Source organism: Fundulus heteroclitus, chromosome 5 (genome assembly GCF_011125445.2).
Source record: "Fundulus heteroclitus isolate FHET01 chromosome 5, MU-UCD_Fhet_4.1, whole genome shotgun sequence".
NCBI classification, from domain to species: Eukaryota; Metazoa; Chordata; class Actinopteri; order Cyprinodontiformes; family Fundulidae; genus Fundulus; species Fundulus heteroclitus.
This window is the reverse complement of record NC_046365.1, coordinates 3,004,329-3,026,319: the sequence shown is the minus strand read 5'-3', so window position 1 is coordinate 3,026,319 and position 21,991 is coordinate 3,004,329. Positions and strand designations below refer to the sequence as shown.

General features: G+C 43.4%; 1 protein-coding gene across 1 annotated transcript; it reads left to right on the top strand.

The window, feature by feature from the left end:
* Positions 1-515: 515 nt before the first annotated feature.
* On the top strand, positions 516-20,535 carry wipf2a (WAS/WASL interacting protein family, member 2a). Its single transcript, XM_012869834.3, has 8 exons — positions 516-993; positions 4,814-4,943; positions 5,383-5,515; positions 10,727-10,861; positions 11,829-12,497; positions 14,154-14,390; positions 16,041-16,136; positions 17,916-20,535. Exons 2-8 carry the CDS (start codon positions 4,884-4,886, stop codon positions 17,957-17,959), a joined length of 1,374 nt encoding a protein of 457 aa, XP_012725288.2. The 5' UTR covers positions 516-993; positions 4,814-4,883; the 3' UTR covers positions 17,960-20,535.
* Positions 20,536-21,991: the final 1,456 nt, after the last annotated feature.

Genomic DNA, 21,991 nt, shown 5'->3' with positions numbered 1-21,991 from the left:
AAGAAGAATGTCTACTTCAAACAGAGACGTTGATGTTTTTGACTAAAACAGTGAAAAATATAAATAGTATATATATATATATATATATATATATATATATATATATATATATATATATATATATATATATATATATATATATATATAAGGTTTATGTTTTTATGTAGTACTGATCAGTATATTCTGGCCACTAATAAAATTAAGAAATAGTAATAAAAAGTTGGTTTTATTAAATAAAATCCCTAACCTTATATTTTTTACATAAATATTATATAGTTACTTAAAAAAATATTTAGACAGAAATATTTCTACACATATTAAATATTGCTTATCCAAATGTTTTTTTTTATTTTTATTTTTTAAAGGTGGCGTTATTTAGCGTCACTGAACCACTATCATATAATTTCCTAATAATTAGACTACAACTCCCACTGCGCACTTTGAATGATCTATACATCCACGGGATGAGTTTCGTTAATGGGCCCGGTTGTTGGGGTAGGAGTAGAATGTGTCCGCGGACGCTCCTAGCTGCGCTGAAAGGCCTCCATTTTGCGCAGCTCAGCCCATTTCCGGGTTTGTGAGAAGGGAGCGATAAACGGTGGCAGCGGGCGGTATGGCTCTGCCTGCAGGTCAGTAGTGCGGGGAAAGTCTGCCGTGGCTACCAGAAGCGCTCCTGTCAGGCGTCCGGCACTTTGCGCTTCAGCACCCGGAGGCGTCCTGTTCGGCCAGCGACTGTAGACGTCCGGACCGGGTTGACACTGACAGCTTTCACGTAAACAGCTCAGTGCTAACACCCCGCCGCGGCTGGCTAGCATTAGCCCGGCTAACCTGGCAAGTTCTAAGGTGGCGTTAAGCCACGGTACTGCGACTGGCCGTCACTCCTCCATGACCTGCTGCTGCTGTTGTTTTTGTCAAACTGCTTCAACGACGGACTGCCGCCACAGCACTTCCCATTCATGGTGCTTGGGCAAGCCGCAGCTGTGCTAGAGCCCGGTGAGTATCTGTCTGCCGGAGGTAACCTGGCTCCCAGAAGTTTGGGCTAGCTAACGCAGGTATGCTGCTGCTGTCTGGGAGCGGCTGTGCGACCTGTCTCGGCCTGACTCATGTTTATGTCACGGTTTACGCGTTTCTGCTTGCCCGAAACTCGCCTTTTTTTATATTCTGATAGACACAGTAACCAGGTTACAAACTGTAAAAAATAAAACGAATTGTTCACATATAAATAAATACGTCATTACGAACAAGATCAACAGACAAGCATCTCTGTCGTGTTGAAATCCTCAGTGCTCGTTGGTCATGCGTGTGTTTTACTTTAGTATCAGATAACCTGCGTGGCATGAATGGCACTAAAATCAGTGGCCCCGATCTGTGGCAATGAATAATGCTGAGATGTTCCGTCGTTACTCTGATTGTTACTAAAGTCTAGCTGGCATATATTTATCATCTGGAAACGGGTTGATCTGCCCTACATCAGACAGAAACAAGTCATCTCATTCATATCTGATTATTGCGTGTTTATCTGTTGCTGTTGAGTATTATTATTATTATTATTATTATTATTATTATTATTATTATTATTATTGATATTATTACTAGTGAAGGAAGCATCCTTGATCAATGACTGAACCAGGCGCTTTACTCGGATCCTTCATTCTCTGGTTCTATCTCCTAAATGTTGGAGCTGAGGAGTCAGATCCTCCGGGGTTTTTGCCTGCACTGTAACTCTGTAGGCCTGTTTATTTCCTGGAGCACAGAAGAATCCTACTTCCTCGTCCCAGGCTGGATTCCTGCTCTGAGGCAGTGTCAGACTGGTGATGTGAGCAGACGCTCTCGTTGGTACTGAAGGAACAGACCTTTACTTAAGACCTTTGGAATGTAATGCGGACACTATCGCGCTCCCAACAGCGAGTTTGTTGTTTTTGTATGTGGCATAAACGGTCCGCGGCGCTGAGTTTTCTGTCTTTGAGTAGATAAATGCAGCTAATCCTGACCCGTATTACGCTCCAAATTAGGGATGTTGGATCAGATCAAGGCATGTTTGAATAATCTGTTTCCCAGTTAGTGACTCTAGGTAATTCCTCATCTGACTTGTTGTTCTGCCCTGTGGTTTTTAACTCAGCGGTACCGTAATACAGCTGCAGCGGGTCAATATCGCCAGTTGATCTATTAAAAACTCAAACAACTGGATGGATACCACAAATAAATCCAAGGAATTTTTAAAAGCTTGCTGATATAAAGCAACTTCATAGACACGCTGACCGTTCTTTACTGACGTGGGAAAAATATTCCGGACTTTAAATTCAGTGACCCTAAAGTGTGCCGTGGAAACGGGTGTATCAGATTGAGACTTGGCATCAGCGGACAGCTGCAGCCAGGCTCCGAGCTCAGATGCGTCTGTCCCACATCAGCGTGATGTTTGAAAGGACCAGGGTGCAATGGGGGCTAAACCTGATCCACTGCTTTCTCACCTCTGGGCTGGCAGCGGAAGTAATCCTGGACCGACGCGGGCCGGGATTTGTGAAACGGGCGACGCGTCCTCATTGCGCCACACTTGCCTGCAACACTGCCGTCTCCCAGCAAACCTGGCCTGGTGTGCGTGAACACGCGTTGTTGCGAGACACGACTGGCTGGACAGCTACAGGTGACCTAACGAGGGGCTCTTGGCTGAAATGTCACACGGGACTGCCCCCATCCCCTGACCCTGCTGCTGTGCTTTTCCATTTATACCACATCGCCGACTCGCTATGTAACTTGACTGGTGAGATTCCTTTAGGTTCTCTCTGAGAAAGCCCATAGCTGCACTCGGCGAGGGCGAGGGAGGAGCCGAACGCCGCCTGCATGAGCCGGCAGCAGGCCTAGATGGCAAACTGGTTTGGGGAGATCCGGGACGTCAGACGCATGGCAGCAGCTTCACAGCCGCTGCGTTAGCTTCACGGGGCTGCAGAGACCGTCAGGAGTCGCTGATGCAAATGGCAACAACAGACGGCGAGCTTAAACAACGGATCAACAGAGCTGACTGCTGGTCGGTCTAGAAAGCATGAATGATGCCACATGGGCCACATAAGTGGCATTTCTGCTCAGCCAGAGGCGAAGAGCCACTAATATACACCAATTGTTAAATTACGGCTCAATTTAGGCAGAAACACACATTTCTACGCTGGTTTTACTAAAGTTTAGTCACTTAGTGATGTGTTTGACTTAAACGGATTGTTCCACCGTAGCAGTACAGGAGAGCTGTACTGGGTTTAAATACATTGAAGCAGCCAATGTCTCCCTTCTCTGCCTGGTGGTCCATAAATCCTACCGTTCATAAAACTCCTTATCAGGTTAACCCACATGCTGGCCAGTAATAAACGTCATGGTGTTGGGTTGGGAGGAGCTACAAATATTCATCAGAAGTGGTAACCTTTATTTTTAATGGCTTTATTTTTGCCTGGATGCTGAGACCAACACAAGCTTAGTTGCTTTATTTTAAAAACAAAGAAGTTGTTCTCTAATCTAAACCTCTGTGTTTGGCCCTAATCCTCCTGTCTGCTGATAATACAACAGGCTATGTCATTTTCAGCTGCATCTGCCACATTTGGTAGTCACTGAGAAATTTGAATAAAGCGGTTTACGTAACGCGTCGCTGTAAACACGCCTACAGTGTAACGTGGGATTCTAGGTGGTGACTGGGTCATCTGGAACAGCTGACTTGAGGGTACAGTCTGCCTAGAAACGTTTGGGTCCTGCTGTACTTGGAAAGTCAAGCTTGGAGCGTCGTGTTGGCTTTGTGCTAGTTAACATTCTGGTGAGGCTCCTGCAGAGAGACGCTTGATCATCCTCTGCTCGGTAATCCCTGGGAGCTGCACCAGGAAGTCATACACACATTTCCTCAATGGAACAGAGTAAAGGTGAAAGAGGCCCACTTTAGTATTTACTTCTTTGAATAGTAAATGAAGTTCTTCCAGTTATTTGTCTCTGCCACCCAGATGTTGAACAGGAACAAATAAACCAGTCACGTAGGTTACATTTTGATTCATCTGGAGCGTCGGCCGTGGTTTTGAGCCTGACGTTAAAAACGCTAACGTCTGTGTACGATGACGCTGTGAGGTGAAGATGATTTTTTTTTTTCCCAGAAGAACATTGTTCGGCCCAGGTGGTTCTGGGCAGAAAGTGTGGTGGTTTCTATTCTACGCTTGTTTCTGAAGGACCTTCTGCTCCAAGCAAAGTAGTAGCGACTTCTTCCAGAGAATCAAGCGCTTTCCGTCACATTTCCTGACATCAAGGCTGCTCCCCTCTGCTTTCAGTTCTAGTCTTGGTTCAGAGAGGGCTCACAAACATTTACCACTCTCTGCACACACACTGAGACTTATTGTCACATGCTAGTCTGCCTTAGATTTCTAATTAATATCCTTATTGTTAGTAATATAGAGCATCAACAAGTGGGTCTACACAGTTTCTGCTGATCCAGAGAACAAACTACTTGTTAGATTTAAGAACAGTACTCCTGAATAGACTCTCCCCCTACTACAGCTTGGTTTTAGGCATAAAGAATCAGTAAATTAGTACTAGCTAACGAGTGGAGCGAGACTCTTAGACGCTACTGGATTTTACACACATATGCTGAAATACTTGCATTATAGTATATATACCGTCCTCAAAGCTACGCTGCGTCTGGATGCCTAAAAGCATTGAGTCACTGCATTGTTAATTAGAACGTTTGCCTCATAAAGTGGTCAGTGGGTGTGGCCTATATCCTGACATGTCAACAGTGTAAGCAGTGGGTTACACGGCCCGCTGTACGTGAAAACATGCTGTTTTTGTTCTTCAGGGAGTCGCTCAGAAGACGGTAACGTCATTGACCTTTAACCCTGAGAGAGAGCTGCCAGTAGAGGGACAGGATGCCGATTCCTCCTCCTCCACCTCCGCCTGGACCCCCGCCCCCCCCAACCTTTAATCAGGTCAGTGGCTCTAACACGCAGCGCAGCCTTTTGCTGTTTGCTAACAGAATTTACGACCGCTACTGCTATAACAGCACACTTCTGGTCAATCATTAAACGCACGCTAATAAACATTTAAGCTTTGTTTTTCAGAAACATGTTTGTAATCACTTTTGTAATGGGAAGAGACAAGTGTGTGATAATTGTAGTATAGCAGCTATTTTAGAGTGAAAAACAAGAAGGCTGTGTGGTTGTGAACCCCCCCCCCCCGCATGAACATCATGCTTGTGAAAAGATCAAAGGTTGTTCTCCTAATAAAGTTTTTCTGTTTGTATAAGTCCCTGATACTCTCCAGGTGTACGTTTTGTACCCCGTCAGACCGTGTGCACACATTTTCTGCTGTGGTTAACACCGAGGACATGAAAAAGTCTAAGTTTGTGATGGTTACCATCTTCTCCAGGCCAATACTACTCCTCCTAAACTGAACTCGTCTGATGCCAAAGGCCGTGGAGCCCTGCTGTCAGACATCTGCAAAGGGGCCAGGCTAAAGAAGGTTACTGAAGTCAATGACCGAAGCGCTCCCATTATAGACAGTAAGTAGCAGCGCTTTGTTTACAGCCTCCGCTCCCCCAGAGCTCCAACCCTACACCTGTCAGAGCCGTCCCTTCTCCAACCCGCCTGAAGCAAACGAATGACTTGTTGCCAGGCGTCTGGAGAGCTGAACGATGTGATGCTGAGGGAATTTAGCCATTTGATTCAGATGTGTTGGAGAAGGTTCTAGTCCAGGACTGGACTCGAGCATCCCTGCTGTACGTGCTCGTATTGCCATGAATCCTAAGTGGTTCCTTAACAAGTTGACTCCTTCAACATGGTGGATTTGCTAATGATGTTAAAATGTCTCCACATGCTTGCTGACTGGCCAGAGTCAGCATCATCTAGGACAGAGGTGTCAAACTAATTTCTATATGGGGCCACTTTGGCATCATGAAGTCATTAAAAGGGCCGCTTGCATGTCTAGAGCCGATACTTTCATTTCATAATTTCATTCCGGTTCACACAGTAGTATAAAAAATGCACAGTAACATAAAAGTAGCACTCTTAGGCCCAGTTTATACAGTTTATCTGCAAAAAAAGTTGATATTGGGGTGAGTTACACTTACAGGAGGCACAGTTTTAGCCACTTTATACACTATAAAAGGATATAGGCTTTTTTTTTTTGGCTCTCGAGGGCCGGATAATTTACCTTGAAGGGCCAGATTTGGCCCACTGGCCTTGAGTTTGACACCTGTGATCTAGGACATCAGGCTTGTTGGCTGACCTTTAACACCTCAATCATTTACTACTTTAATCGTCAGTGTTAAATGATTGAGCTCAGTGATATAACAGGTACACCATGAAAAAAAGCTATGCACTGTTTTCATTCTGCCCACATTTTAAAATAAGTTTGTCATATTTTGACTCATTATTTGCTTGTCTTTAAACTTTTAGATTTTTTTTTTAAAACTCAAATATGAATGACTTGTGACCCAGTGGTTAGAGAGCAGGGCACATGCATCCTGGGTAGGCTGCAAGGTTCTAGGTTTGAATCCCACATACTGCCACTCTGGGTCCCTCAGCAAGAGCCTCACCCCGGGGTTCCTCTGAATGTGGAGGTGGTGCGGCTTCACCGCGCTTTCTGACAGAAAGTTCTTTCCCTTTTACATAAATATACACTAAGATAGAAACAACACCGTGTATCCTTCAGTTTTTGTGATTTTAACAACAAGAATCATTCACTGCGGTCTCTACGCCACTGCAGGTCGCCATGCTGAATAATAGTGAAATGTTGACAGCGGAAGTCTGATTTCAATGCACTATAATTTTTAATGACAAAGATAATTGTGAATTATTTAAAAATTGAATAACCAGACAGTAACTCCTCATAGCAACATCAAATTGATGATTTAAGTTTATCTGGAGTGGTGGTTTGTCTTCAGGAAGGGAATCATGTTGGACAATCTTTGTCCTCGGTAAGTAGAAATACTTGAGCTCTAATTATAGGTACATGGTAGTAAACTGGAGCACCGTCAGATAATTTGTTTTAGCTAATCAGTTAAAGTAAAACTGATGTTGAATGTCATTACGTTGACTCATTCAAGCGTTCGTATCTGTTCATCTGGATGATTATAGCCTACAGCTAATAAACCCAAAACTTTAAGGTGAATTTTTATCTAAAAAAAATTATAAAAAACAACTTGAGTCATTAGTGCAGAAAAAGATGTAGAACATACGGTCATTTATTACATAAACAACATAAATTGAACAGAGATTATATTTCTTGTTCAAAAATCACAGCAAACATCCATCTGACGGTGTTGACAATAACCAAAATGATGCCGTTTGAAACTATTCAAAAAGCTGATTTATTCCCCTTCCTCATCTTCTCAATGTCATACTACTTTGTGTCTTCCTGTCCTGCATATAAATTAATTTTAGTCATTCTCCTCTCCTATTGAATGTGGGTTGATTGGTACATCTACAGTACTTCACTGGAAATATTAAAAGGTCACACAGACAATTCCTATGTGTCAGATTTCATTTGCTTGGTCCAACCATGTTTTGTTTTTCAAATGGCGTTTGGAGGTCGGAGACCGTTGGAGTTTGCGTGTGTAGATGTGGAAAACAGTTTAAAAAATAGCTACAGGTTTTATTTTTGCTAAACTGCACTTATGCCTTTAGCAGCAGGCGGTGGACATGCTCAATGAAGCCCATCACGTCATTGCCTATAGTCTGCTCCTATTCAGTTTGGTAACAGCAGAGACTCTTATGGTACCCTCAGGGCCTTTTTGGGGCTCCTTATTCAACTCTTCCTCCATCCATTCTTCTATCTCCCATCTCCTCTTCCATTTTGTTTTCTGTCTCCTCAAACAATGTGGTCAAGGGTCTTTTCATCCTTTCCCTTCTTGCATCATTAGGCTGTTGCTCTGGGCAACTGGTAAAGAGACAGTACCAGGACTAAAAAGCACTAGCAAGCCAACATCTTGCTGCAAAAGCAAGAAAGTTGCCTATGGTAAATCCTGCTCTCACCTGGTCAGTGCATTCACCTTGTTGAGGGAACTGGTTGTATCGGAAGAGTGTAAATCTTTGCATCTCTTCTTCTTCGATGTAGAACAACTGAACATCCTTCAGTCTGTTAGAAACCTTTACAAAAAAAGTGTTTCCATCTGTCGCATCATTTCCTCTCAGAACCAGTTTTCACTGTTCCCCCAATCCCATCTGGGGCGCCCTTACCATGGGAGGTTGGGAAGAAGTTCAATGTTGCCGTTACTTTCTTTGTTGTCTCCTTGCCCTGTCCCCCATGTCGTCTATTTGTATTACTTTTTTGTCCTGAACTCTCTTCTTCCATCTTTCTTTCCTTCTCTTGCATTTCATGTTTGCTCACTGGGTGTATTGTTTATTTTCTCCCTCTTTTTGCCGATGCTCTCTATTTCTTCTCCTTTGCTCCTCGACTGACAAGCTTTGTCTAGCTATGCTTATCTACAATACAAATTAAAGTAATGAGAAAATGTCTAAAATGAAACTGTAAAATCTAATTAAGTGACATTTATTAACCCCTTAACTGACGACCCCAAAATTCAAAACACAGAAAAAAAAAAACTAATTAAATTAGATGCTGACCTTGAACCCTTTGGAGTAGAAGCAAAAGCTTGGTGTCTGTAAAGGTAACACAGTATGGTGTTCTGGTAACCAGTTTTTAGTTATTAAAGTTGGAACACACACAAATTATTATTATTTTTTTTGGCTCTTGTTTTCTTATTACTTTCTTCGACATGCAGCTGTAGGCTGATGCCAGGAGATTCTAGCTGAACAGTAAGGTGGCCAAAAGAGAGATGTCTTTTGTGTGACATGTTAAAATTTGAATGCAATATAATAATAAAAATGACTATTCTAGACCTGTTCTTCTTTAGGTATGTCTAGGCGCTCTCTAAAACTTTTCTAATAAGTCATCAGAAAAAACATTGTCACTCCTGTGACAAACTCCACCGCTTCTTCTGTTGCTACTTGGGTCTTCCCAGAAGTTTTACACACATTTCCTGGTGAAAATGTACGTCTAACACCAAAAGCTGACTTACACACAAGGACGCACCGAGAGCGTAGCAACCAGATGAGCTTTACACCAGCTTTAAATGTCCTGCTCCACATGACGGTAATTTCACTGGCTACAATCTCCACGTGTCGCAATGAGCGTCTAAACTGACTGGTCCGAGCAACATACCTCAACACAGAAGCAGAGAGGGTTTTGAGAAATGAGCTATGGTGAATAACATTAGCTCTGGACAAACGAGGTGTCAATCAAAGGAGGAGGGGCTAGATGACCATCTTGAAACAAGACTTTTTAAAACAGAAGTCCACGGTAGGAGCTACATGGCTTGGAAGTCAAAAATACGTGCTGATGGGTCAATGTTGACCCGTTGCCGGTTATGGGGCTACCTTATTCATGTCAAAGTCAAAAGGTGCTGTGCAGTTTTCTGATATCAGAGAAACTTTATAGCTATATAAAGGAGGGGCTGCTATTCAGTAACATTACGTTTCACTATACATTCCCAAAATCTAAATACTTTAATTACATACTATATTTTTCGGATTATAAATTGCACTTAAAATCCTTAAATTCTCTCAAAAATATTATGGTGCGCCTTATAATCCAGTGCTCCTTTTATAAATGATTACCGTTGTGCTTACTGACTGATTTTATGTGGTACAATGCACTCAAAAATCAGTTAAAATGTGTAAGTATGATTTTGTTTTGCAACAAAGCTGCTCTGCTCATTGGATATTTGGAGCATTACGGTACACTGGGTCACTACCTGATCGGACCCCTGAGCTGTCTATAAGACTGCCTGACTGTAATGTCTAAACTAGAAGTGCGTTCATGTAAAGACCCTAACATACTTGGGTGTACTTCACTCTGCGGAGGTCCACGACTGTATGCTAGTGAGGCAGTTTAGCCATTTGATTTAGGTGTATGGGGTAAGGGAGACATCTGAAAGTTGCAGGACACCGGGCCTTAATGGTTTGAGTTTGAGACCTCTGGTTTAGGAGTTACCTTCACTAAAGACGTGGCTCTTAAGGGATCGGTTCCATGAATTGCTTCATTGTCCTCTCAGGCTTTTGTTATCCCTGTAGCTCCTGCACTGTTTTTCTACCTTCCACCCTTCCCTTCAGTATGCTTGGATCCAGGAGTCTGTGAGCAGCCATCTTCTGCAGTCACTTTTTTTCTGGTTTCCTTTTTATGGAAGGTGTCAATAGCCTGTCACAAAACGGTTCAGTCATAAACCTACAAAGACAGGCCCTGCTCTGAACCGCCTCTTCATAATGTGCAAATTAAGCTGGTGATGTCCCACACACGTGAGATTTCTAAGATCAAGCCAGTGTGGCAGAACCAAAGACGGTGTGGAGTGCAACTAATTAAACTTGATAGATAACAATAAGTGGCTTTTCAGAAGGTCCTTTGCTCTACATTTAGTGCCCGGGCCAAACAAGCACCCTCCAGAGTGGACTCAGCCATAAAGCTCCCCGGGTATGCAAACGGAATACTAAACAAATGTGGCTGGCTAATTCCGATTTGAATGCATCCTTACATGCCTGATTTCACGGCAGTATTTAAAACGTTCCACTGGGAATCTCGTCATCCAGAATGCATGTGAGCACTCATTGACAGTGAATGCTTTTAGTTTCATTTTGAATATTGTAAATATCACTACTGGTATCTATGAATACAGCTCACCTTTCATCTGTTTTACCATGTCTTGTCTTTTCATCAGAGGGTAGCGGTGGTGGTGGAGGAGGTGGAGGAAGCAGCGGAGGGAGCGGCGGTGGAGGAGGCTTCGGAGGCGGAGGGCCAGTTGGCTTGGGGGGGCTTTTCCAGGGAGGTTTGCCAAAACTACGCCCAGTTGGAGGTAAAAGCTATTTTAGGCCAGATTTCTGACATGTGTTCTATACAGGCTGTACCTTTTTCCAAGCTGTCTTTTGTTCTGATAATGTGTTTTAACCTTCATGTTATTTTACATCTCTAAATCAAAAACACTTGAGGCAGAAGGTTTGGAGCAAAGTGTCACTGACTGAAGAGTTCTTTCTGTAAGACATGCTGTGTAATTTATTAATAGTCAGATGGTTTGGGTTCCTGAACGACTTCCTAAGTTCAGCATGGCTCTGGGGCCAATAGCTGCTGGCCATTTAAATGACCTCAGTGATAAGGGGGCAACATTGCCTCCCGCCAAGACTTGCTAAATTCATTTTCTGGCAGGTTTAAAGCTCTGACCAAAATCCTGAAAATAGTTGGTGTGGTGAAGAAGACGCAGAGCACAGCTAATTCACAAAGATGGAGAACTTACTCGTTAGATTTTCTTGCCGAATGATAGTTTTTTACATCTTCAGCGTCTCATTCTCTTCAATAGGCTGTTGTCGCAGCAACCCACCATCCTCTGTGCAGAAAAATCATCATTTCACCAGGATTACTACAACTCCTGTGTAGTAATCCTGGCCCCACACACCTGAATCAAATAGCACAATTAGCTCCTCAGTATGCAGTCAGGTTCTTCAGAGTCCTGCTAATTAACAGATTATTTGACTCAGGTGTGTCAGACCAGGGACACATCTAAAGGTTGCAGGACACCGGCTCTCCAGGACCAGAGTTGGACACCCCTGATCTAGAAGGATCCCCAGAAGAGGGCCGGCCTTCTTTGTCAGCTTGTTGAGCTTCTTTAGGAAAAACTAATTTGAAAAAGGGGGGGGGGGGAACGTATTTGAAGTTATTTGACATCTATTGCTAATGATTCAGCGGTAAATGGTTTAAGTTGATTAAGTTGACAGGAAGACACTTTATTTGGTTACGTTGATGACCTGTTTATCATCTCTGTCCTCCAGATGGTTTAGCTGTTGGTTCGGTTGGCAGATCAGCCCTTCGGCCTCCAAAGTCCCGGGCGGCAGCTCCACGTCCCCCCAGCGGTCGCTCCCCCTCACCAAGCTCAGCCAACAAGCACTCTTCATCAGACCACCAGCGATCCCACCGCCCGTCACTGCCAGACATCAGCCGCCCCCCCGGCAGCAGCAGTTCTTCCTCAGGCGGGATGAAGCACAGCACCTCAGCACCGCCCCCCCCTCCACCCTTTAACAAAGGCGGACGCGGGAACGCTCCTCCCACCCCAAACCAAAAAGGTTCCTCCTCCTCCTCATCATCTTCATCCTACAGCAGAGAAAAAGCCCTTCCTCCGACTCCCAGCAGAGGCCCCTCCTCAAACAGCAACGCAAAGTCCAATCAGCCTTCGAGCAAACCGCCAAGCAGCAGCTCGGCGATGCCGCCGCCTCCCCCGCCGTACAGACCGTACACGGGGAGCAGCAGCTCCAATGGGCCCTCACAGGTAGACGCACCAGAGCTTCCTCAGAGAAAAAACTCATTACGCAAAAAACACCCATCAGGAAGCGGCGGCCAGGGACGCAACCATGCCCCGCCACCGCCCCCTGCACCAGCTCCACCCTCTCAGTCGGTCAGCAGACCCCCCCCACCTGCCAGGGAACCACCTGGACGCAAAGCAGGTAACACCAGCATCTCATCAACAGAGACACAGGCAGCCATCTTCCTTTTCTGCTCCCAACACCTTGATCTGTCATCATCAAAGGATCTTAAGTCTTACCTTTGTCTTACGGCATATTGGGCTACACGTGATTTTCTTTTAACTACAAAATGAACATTGACTCCTCTGAACCTTTGCGTAAGCATGGTCCGTTCCCATTTTCCAGTGAGGACATTCCTTTACACACACAAAAAAAAAAACGAATGATCCAGGCTAACAGGTTTTGACTGATGTGTGCTCTAAAGTGCAACCACAGCATGATGGGAGAATATCCTGTCCTCATAATGGCCTCTTTCAGCTCACAGCCTTAGTTTATCGTCTGGGGTGATTAGGGGTGAGGTTTAATGTGGCCCCGCTGCTTAGACAGCTCCGATCCACCTCAGGTGGCAGTCACAGAACCTTAGCAAGCACCCATCACACGTGGAGGATGCTGTGCAGCTACCTTTACTGGGTTTGAAGAATGCATTTTGACAACTAAACGGATAGCAACGCAGCGCTTAAACAGGCGTTATGGGGAAGAGGGGATATGTCTGACATGTTTTTCTGGATAGCACTGATGTAAATGCTGCTTTGCTCTGTTGAATAGCACAGTACTGCAGTCCCACATGTAGTCTCAGGGTCCTGCCTCATTGACCTGAGGTGTAAACCAAACCGTGGCGTGACTCAGAAGGCAGCAGGGGAATGTATATGGATGCCAGCTAGAGATTAACAGGTTACTCAGTTCTAGATCAGATGTAGATGGGTTCTAAATAAATTTCTGTTCAACAGCAGCCGTGTTCCCCCAAAAAAAAAGCAAAGATGCTGTTTCTTTCCTTAAATCAGAGTTTAGTTCAGTTCCTCCAGGGCTGGCGTGCCTCCCTGTCCCCTATCACTCACACGTGTGTTAAATGTACGAACCAAGTTATGAAAGCAGTTGGGCTGAATTAAGTAAAGATTAGTTCTGTTCTGATTGGCCAGCTTGGTTTGCTTGTAAATAGTTGGAGCTGTAGAAAGGCTGGTGCAGTGTGTGGGTGGACACTACTGGTTTCTGATGTCTTCAGAGAAACGTCACTGCCCAGATTTACTTCTTCGCTGATACAAGCTGTCTCATTCCCATTCTTTCTGACACATGCAAAAACCTGATCAAGCTTTATTTCCAAATTAGTTGTTTTTTGAGACAAGCGTTATTTACAAGCTGCACAAGAACAATATATTTGACTTAAAATGAATGCTAGGATGCTGCTGGCAGGAAAATGCTGGGGATGAAGCAGGAATCCAGTGTGTGATAAACTTAGAGGAACACGTCTGAGATAAACCTCGTCATGTCTGGGTTAGTTAAACCTCTGCTGGCATGGCTTTTATGTTCCTCACATGATGCCTGGTGCTCATATAATCTACCAACTTCCTTTTTTCCCTTTAAGCATCCAGCATAGGATTTGCACTTTGCCTGATTTATTTAGTGTTTTCCCCGTAGTTTGCTTCCTCTCTTGTGATTTTTAGATTGATTTCACCCACAGTTTATTGCACTTATGCTAGAATAAGGTGTTGTTAACCTAAAGAGAACTTAGTCTCCAGCCTGTTAAACAACTGAACTTTTTCCAGCTTCAACAGTTGCTTTGTGTGCGTGTTGTCACTACAGGCCACCAGTTTGCCCCTCCCAGTTCTCGTAACGGTGGAAGAGACGCTCCTCCCCCGCCTCCCCCTTACCGTGGCCATAGTTCTGGGGTCTCAGAAGCCCTGGGCCGGTCCAAACCCGCTCTTCCCCCCTCATCCTCCTCGTCTTCCTCATCCTCCCGGACCCCAGCCGGACCACCTCCTCCGCCACCGCCCATCCGGAACGGCCACGCCGTCGGTTCCTCCTCCAAGTCCGTCATGGGTGAGTGGGGTCGCCACACGGGGGTCCTGCTTGTGTCTGTGTGTTATGTGCTGGCGTCTCACCAGAATGCCATCATGGTGCCATCTTTCTTTTCCCATATCCTTCCCATCTATGCCATAACTGCAGCGGCAAGTTAATGCCTGACTGCTTTATCAATCTATAACTTTATTTCTTGTGAGAAGTGTCTTAATTTGATCAAATAAGTGATTTCCTTAAAAATCAGATTGTTGTTTTTGTCAAAGGTGACCTGGCTCTCCTAACTCCTCTTCAGAAACTGACATTTCCAAACAGTACATGGTTGTAAGCTAAACGTTGGTGTAACAGGACGTTGAAGGGGATTATACTGAGAGGATTTTTTCTCCTCCTCCAAACTAATGTTTCATTTCCAGGTAGAGTTCCCATAAACTTTCGCTTTAAAGGGAGGCTCGCTGTGAGACTCCTGGACTTTAATACGTCACTGGGGCTGTAGCATTCTAGCCTTCCTCTGTACTCTGCAGTTGGCTGCCACGCTCGGTGAGGGCACTTAAAGCTCGGAATCAGAAAACTCCTCTGGCTCCTGATTCAGAGCTGGATCTACTATCTTCACATGAATAGCTGCTGCGTCTCCAAACGCAGTTGTTCTGCTGCTGACCTGCTTTGTCTGTGAGCTCCATGCGATGAAGCTGAGCGGGGAGAACATTCGTGGATAGGCAAATATCCTCCTGCAGCTATGCAAACAAGGCCTTTAGTTTCCTGCTGCTCTGGACCAGTCTGGAGCGCAGCAGCAGTTCTTAGAATACCGTCAGGTGTTCACACGCTTAGTGTGCATGCGTGGAGTTAATCTGATTCATGGTAGCTGCTGGCCCCAGCTTTCTCTGCTCCTTTTACTGGGAGCTCCACAAATCAGACGCTTGCCTTCTTTCAGTGTCAAAACACCAGCAGTAATGCTCCTTTCTATACGATCATGTCCTGCTGTTTGTCTTTTAAGCCTGTTCAGATGCTTTCTGGAGAAATCTTTTCATTTCTTTGGGTGCATCAACTATAAAAGAGCGTCGTCTCTGCAAAGTAGCAAATTTCTGTTAGGACCAACCCTCAAGGTCTGACAAATCCACCCGCCTTCACTTTTAGCCCGGCTATCCAAATATTTATTTAATCTATTTATAGAATCCTTTCTCGTGAATTAATTATTAATTCCCCCATCCGTCTTCATGAAACACTTCAAGGCAGGGTTAAGATGCCTTTCTGCCGTCTCCATGAGCTCTGGGAACGGAGCGACGAGGTGAAGAGGGTGGAAGTCAGCCCACCCTGTTAAGCTGCTGACTCGCAGATCTGGACTGGGGAGTGATGGAGTGACGTTTAGTTTGTGTGACCAGCCAACCGCAGGATTTAAACCGTAAACAGGACTCAGGAACCATCTCAAACAAGAGTGTAGTTGTGATGGGAATATTGGAAATCATGTGACTCGTGCTCCAGTTAATGATGGCACATTCGACCAACACCAAATCTACATCATCAGGGACTTGCTCATGACTATTCAAACTGCAAGTTAAACTAAATACTTTTTTTCTTGTACTTCCTCCCCTCCGTTGTTGTTTCCTACAGTCTGCATGTGTTCAGATTGCTTTGGATCGTTCCGCCTGCTAACCTAATTCTTGTTTCTCATATTCTCAGATGATTTTGAGTCGAAGTTCAACTTCCACCCCATCGAAGATCTTCCCCCTCCGGAGGACTACAGGCCCTTTAGCAAAGTTTATCCCAGCAAAGCGGGTATGTGCGCTCCTAGTTCCACTCTGCTGCTTGAGCTGTGCAGCTATTTTAGGTTTGAGGAAGTAACAATACTGGTTTTGCATCTAGACGCTGCTCACACGGAGCACAGTGTTGCTGCCAAACAAGTCACTTTGAAATAGTAGTTTCTGTATTTTCCACAACACAATATTTAATTATAGCAAGACAGAAGAAAAAAATAAAAAATACACCCGGCATTGATTTGTCTTTAATCTGCTAGGAATGTGTCTGATTCCCAAGATGACAAATTCAATTAGAATGCTAAAATACGGGGAATAAAATTCTGGGTACTTTTAGGGAATGAAGATTTGTTTAAATTATGAAACTAAAAATTGGTTACAGTATAAAAATATTTCAGCATGAAAGCTTAAAATGGTTTGGTCATGACTAACGGCCATCCCTCTGAAAAGCTTCTCTTCATAGAAAACATCTAGACATGAAATATTTATAAGCGAGTATCCCTAGTCAAACAGCAGACTGTTAACCATTTTTATATTTTTTCTATTAAATATTAAACCTTTGTGGGAATAAGTATAACTACTGTGTAGTTTAGTAAGGACCCTGACAGAAGCAGGTTCCCCAGTACCAGTGGGATTTGCCTGATTAGATTTTGAGTTTAAATTGTGTGGCGTACTAATGAGTAATCACTGCCTTACCTTTAGCTGCCAGCATTTGGAGAGTCAACAAGCAGATCACATGATGGCAACCCTATGGATACGCTGTTCCAGCACACCTATAAATAGTATCAGCTTTGAATGTTTCATTTAGAAAGACTGAAGTGTAATCGGTTTGTTTTCAGTCTAATAAAATACATCAGGTTTTTTAATGCTTAAACATTTCTAAATTACGGAAGAGAAATCTGTGAAACTCACTATTCAGTTATTACTACTGAAGCATTTAGAGAGCAGCAGTCATAAATAAAGGAAGCGCTGCAGACTGATACTAAAGGTTAAGGATGGACAGTGAGACACTGGGGGTAGCAGAGGGAGCAGCAGCTGTTGATCTCTGAGCCATAATGGAGATGATGCCCTCTTCTGGAGGAAAGGAAAGATTATGCTTTTCATAATCAGCTTTATGTCAACTAGTATTTTACACCTATGAGCAATTTGTTTTGGTGAGACGGTGTGACACATAGACAACCATGCAGCTGACATAAGTAAATACAGAAATATGGAATAAACAAAACAAATGCAAGTTGTATAAGAATAACAACTATTTGCAGAGGAAGAGCAACATGCAGATATTTACATGTACATCATTCCTGGTGTGTGTTGTGCATGTACATAAATATCTACTTAAATATCTACTACGCTGTTAATGTTTTAACAGCGTAGATTAACTCATTTTGGCAACATCTCTGGTTACCCACAAGATAAACAGTTCTTTGAGAGTTACTGTTGTTTTTTTACCGTTGTCTACTGCGAGTAAAATACTGACAATTCACAACTAACCCAAACAGCCCACTCTTCAACAGGACATTCAAAACAAAAAAACACATTTCCTGTTAGTCTAGGTAGGAAAATGAACATAAACCTATGACGTTGACATTCACAGAGGGTGTTTCTAATTGGAAAGCTAACCTGCTCTAGAATACTGGATATGGAGGCACATCTTCCCATGTTATTAAAAGCGGTGGAGATGTGGGGGATTTCTGTCTGATACCAAAGGAGCTCTCTGTTACAGGGCTTGAATGAATGAATGAAGGGTTTAAATGAATGACACGTGACCTGTAGTGACCTTGTCTCTGTCTTTGTGACCCAGCTGGGATGAGAGGAGCCCCTCCTGCGCCGCCAGTGGTCAGGTGAACCAGTCTCAACTCAGGACTTGAACTGTGTCAGCGGACATAATGAGCCATCAGGGAGCAGCGGAGATGCACGCAGATCTTAAACACACTACACACAACATAACGCTTAACCAGCCAGAAGCACAGTGGCCAACACAAAGGACAGGTTTGACACTGCTGCGGGATCACTGCCTGTCTTTGCATGAGAGAACAAACCCTCCTGACTGTGCTTCCCTCCACCTGTTCGCTGCTGATGGGATGCCAGGCTGATGTTTATCACTACATATCAGGACCAAACTCTGAATAATTCTAAATCCCTGCATTCCATTTTTTTTAAAAATATGACTATTATAATTTCTCAGTTGTTAACAGATGTTTTGTTTGGGTTGTTTTTTTTTTGTTGTCAGCGTTAATATGTGTTGGGAAAAGAAATCATCTCTATAAATGGAAACGATGTCAGAATGAGTTGCAGTTAAATGTTTCTGTAAACCTCTGTGCCACGGATGTGGTGCACGGAGGTTGTTTTGATTAGCTTTTGTAGTTTCTAGCAGTTCCAGAGGTGCCAAGTAAGGGGCTTTGCAGCCAGGTCTGTTTTTCTCTGCATGCCAAAAGTTTTCTCAGTCGTGTTATTTTGTTCCGAGTGGAGACGGTTTCTATGCATCCTCTGTACGCAGAGTGGATTTTTACCTGATTTCCTTCAATGGTTGACAGCGATAAACAGCCGGTCATGTTGAGAGTAGTCCTCCATGCTGCTTTTTACATTTGAAGAAGGAACGCTTTCCTAGTTTTATTTTCCACTTTTCCTTCTTTCTGAATGTTCATATCTCCATCTTCAGGCAACTTTTGCACTTCACCGTAACTGTTAAACCAACACTGTGCATGATGCTGATGATGCACTTTAGACACAAGGATTTCTCATCCAGCAACCTTGGTGGAACAGAATAAGCTTCCGATGTTCAGTAATGTTACGACGACGGACTGAAGCCAGTTAAAAGGATTTATTGGGATTTTCCACCAAAGCAGTTCCAAGGATGAAAGGCAGGTGCTAGAGCCAAATCCAGTTCAGAACCAGTTTGTTTTTCCTCAGCCAGCGAATCGCCATGGAGCTTAGCCATTACACAACCATATGTGTTGCCATCTAAGGTCTAAAGTATGTGAGGCACTTTATCTACACACATTTTTCTTGTGTACAATGTTTTAAGTACAGTGCTCTTTAAAAGGCCGGCCATCATGTCAGACCAGTGCTGCTGCTTTAAGGAGGGTTTCTGAACACCATCTGGTGACGTGTAGCGGCCCGATGGCGTTTAGAACCTGAGCTGCCAGCAGCATTGATAAGTTTGGTTGAAAACGATGGTTGTAAAACAGCTCCACACAGTGTGTTGACCAGCGTTCACCGACAGCCCTGAGGTGGTCCTGGGATCCGAGGCTGATTGGCCTTCTAAATGAGGAAAGGAAGCAATGGTTCTATTGTTCTGTTGTGGATTAAATGGGTCAAAAAGGAAACCAGTTTGAGTTTTAAACATTGTTCTCCATGATCCTGCCCTGTTTCTACCTCCAAGAGGCTGCGCTTTTGGCCGTAGAAACAGAACTGGGACCCAGTGAGGTCCGGTTGAGGACTGAAACCGCTTTGGTGGAAACCTGCTTAGCTGCAGATTTTTTTCAAAAGCTTTGGCAGAGTTTACAATAGAGTTGTCATTTCTATCAGAAACTTCCAGAAGTGAAATCTAAAAGCTGTTTGTTTTCTTCATCCTGCTGGTGGCCCTTTAAAGGGAAGCCTGTGGCATTCTGGGATTTTTCTATGCAAGGAGCAGTTTGATTGTAAATGGTAGCAGCTAACACAGGTTGAACACTAAGTGCCAGAAAACTGTTAAAATCAGCTAGTTCTATGTTTAACATTTTTGATCGGCTAGACTTGACTTTGAAACACTAATCGCTCTCAGACTAATAAAATCAGAACAACAGAAGATGGAAGTCGAGGTTAGTTGGTCATTTTCCGTGATGCAGCATTTACTGCTGCTCTCTGCCTTACTCCAGGCTGACTTCACTCTGTTCGGTACTAGTGCTTTTTCTATTAGTTTTGTCTTTTTCGGGTGATGGCCAGAAACAAAATAAAAAAAAGTCTATTTGAAAATGCAATAAATATTGTATATTTACACTACAGAATGGCAACGCTATTTTCTGATCTATTTTTGTGATGCAAGAAGTTTGTTATATAGGAAAGAGAAGTGATGGAGAGTTCTAACAATGTGTGAGTTGTTCTAGTCTGGCTACCTGTAGCGCCTTGCTGTACGCTCGCTCATTGGAGTAAATGAGTTGCTTTGGATGCATGTGAGATTTTTACCACATTTCCTAAAGATCCATCAGGTAAATAATTTGGAGATGAGTGACGGCGACAGCACACATTATTGGACCTGCACTTTCTTTACTGGATGTACACTCACCGTGACACACGAGTGATCTGTCATATTTTTTCACTTTGTCCACTCTGAAGAGCAGGAGCCCTGCGGTGGACTTTTGTTGTTAATCATGTCTTTATTTTTTATCATCTGAAAAAAGTTCAATAAAATACATTCCTGTTAGGGGATAAAGGGTATCTGATTCATCGTCTTGTGTTTTTTTTTTTTTTTTTTTTTTTTATGCTTGATTTTAATATTTAAGTTTCTGTAAGTTGCTGGTAAAGAAAAAACATCTACATTCCAACTTCTTATTTTGATTTTAAATGCCAAAGCAAGCAATGAAAATTCCCCATTTCAGAAGACATGTGACTAAATGGAAATCTTTGCAGTCATAAATTGATTCTTGGATGAGCGGATCTGCATATTGCAGATATGAAGGGGAAAATGTTAAATCTGTAAAAAATTTTAATCTGTAAACATGCTTTAAAAGGGATCAAAGAAAAGCTTTTTGGAATAAAAATGGAAATGGCTTAAATGTGGAAATGGAGAATGAAAATCAAAGAGATGATACAGAAATGGGTAATAAAAAAACCAAGACATCTGAAAGACTAAATAGGATGGAAAATGAGATAAATGGTGAGTAATGGCTACACGTTACATCAGGAAATCTCAGTGTGCTTAGTATGGTAAAAAGTGTGGCACTGGCTGAGAAAGAAAGGGGTAAGGACAATGAATTTGTCACGGCTAAAATACTCAACAGTATCATGATTTAATTTTCTAACACCATGTAGCTCTACTGTTCAGGGCTGTGTCCTGCTGCACTTTGAATGGGATAACTGTTGTGTTTAGGAAAGTGGGTTTATATAATCCATCAAAAACACTGCTAGCCAGGGTTGAGACCAGGGGTCAGCGGTGGTGACCTAGCTCCCCAGAAAGCAGGATACAGGTACATCTGAACATTCATGCTAAAAGCTGGTCTTTTAGCATGAATTACTGCATCAAAGCTGCAAGGCCTGCAGGTGGTGAGCCTCTGGCTTTACTGAGGTGTAATGGATTCCTTTAGCAGCTTCAGGTTCATCTGCCTTGTTGGGTCTGAGCGTGATTCTCAGCTTCCTCATCTACCTTAGATCTAAGTGTATGTTAGCTATTTTAATATAGAATAAGGTCAGATGTCTTTACCACACTTTGTAAAGCCATGTTTTCAGCTTAGTGTAGAAACCTGCCTACAGTAACCTAACCAGCCCTGACCAACATAGGGAGAATGAAGACCAGTGATCTTTGTCATTGTCCCTTTAACATCCGATCCCCAGAAAGTCGGAGGAAATGTTCGAGAGCAGTTTAAAACAGAGTATTATTAACGTTATATTATCTAGTCAATTTAATCAAACTGGACGCATTTCGTGATGCGCTTTATTTTTTATTAGCTCTAAGTGTTATTATCTGAGCAGATCTCTTCAGGAGAGTGGCTCTTGTGCTCTAAACACTGTAGCCAAAATCAGCCATCTGATCAAATTAACGACTCCATTGTTGGGGCGATTAGTTCCGGGGAATCTCCATGTGAATCTAAGCTCTCGTCTCGTCAGCAGGTCTATAAAGCTTGGAACTCCAGACATGTTGAACTGAGAAAGCTTCCTGGATGGGAAGCGACACTTCTTTAG

Coding starts and splice junctions, on each gene's coding strand:
- wipf2a (XM_012869834.3), top strand. CDS start 4,884: ATGCCGATTCCTCCTCCTCCACCTCCGCCTGGACCCCCGCCCCCCCCA. Junction 12,498..14,153: donor ACCACCTGGACGCAAAGCAG/GTAACACCAGCA, acceptor TTGTCACTACAG/GCCACCAGTTTGCCCCTCCC. Junction 16,137..17,915: donor AGTTTATCCCAGCAAAGCGG/GTATGTGCGCTC, acceptor TTTGTGACCCAG/CTGGGATGAGAGGAGCCCCT.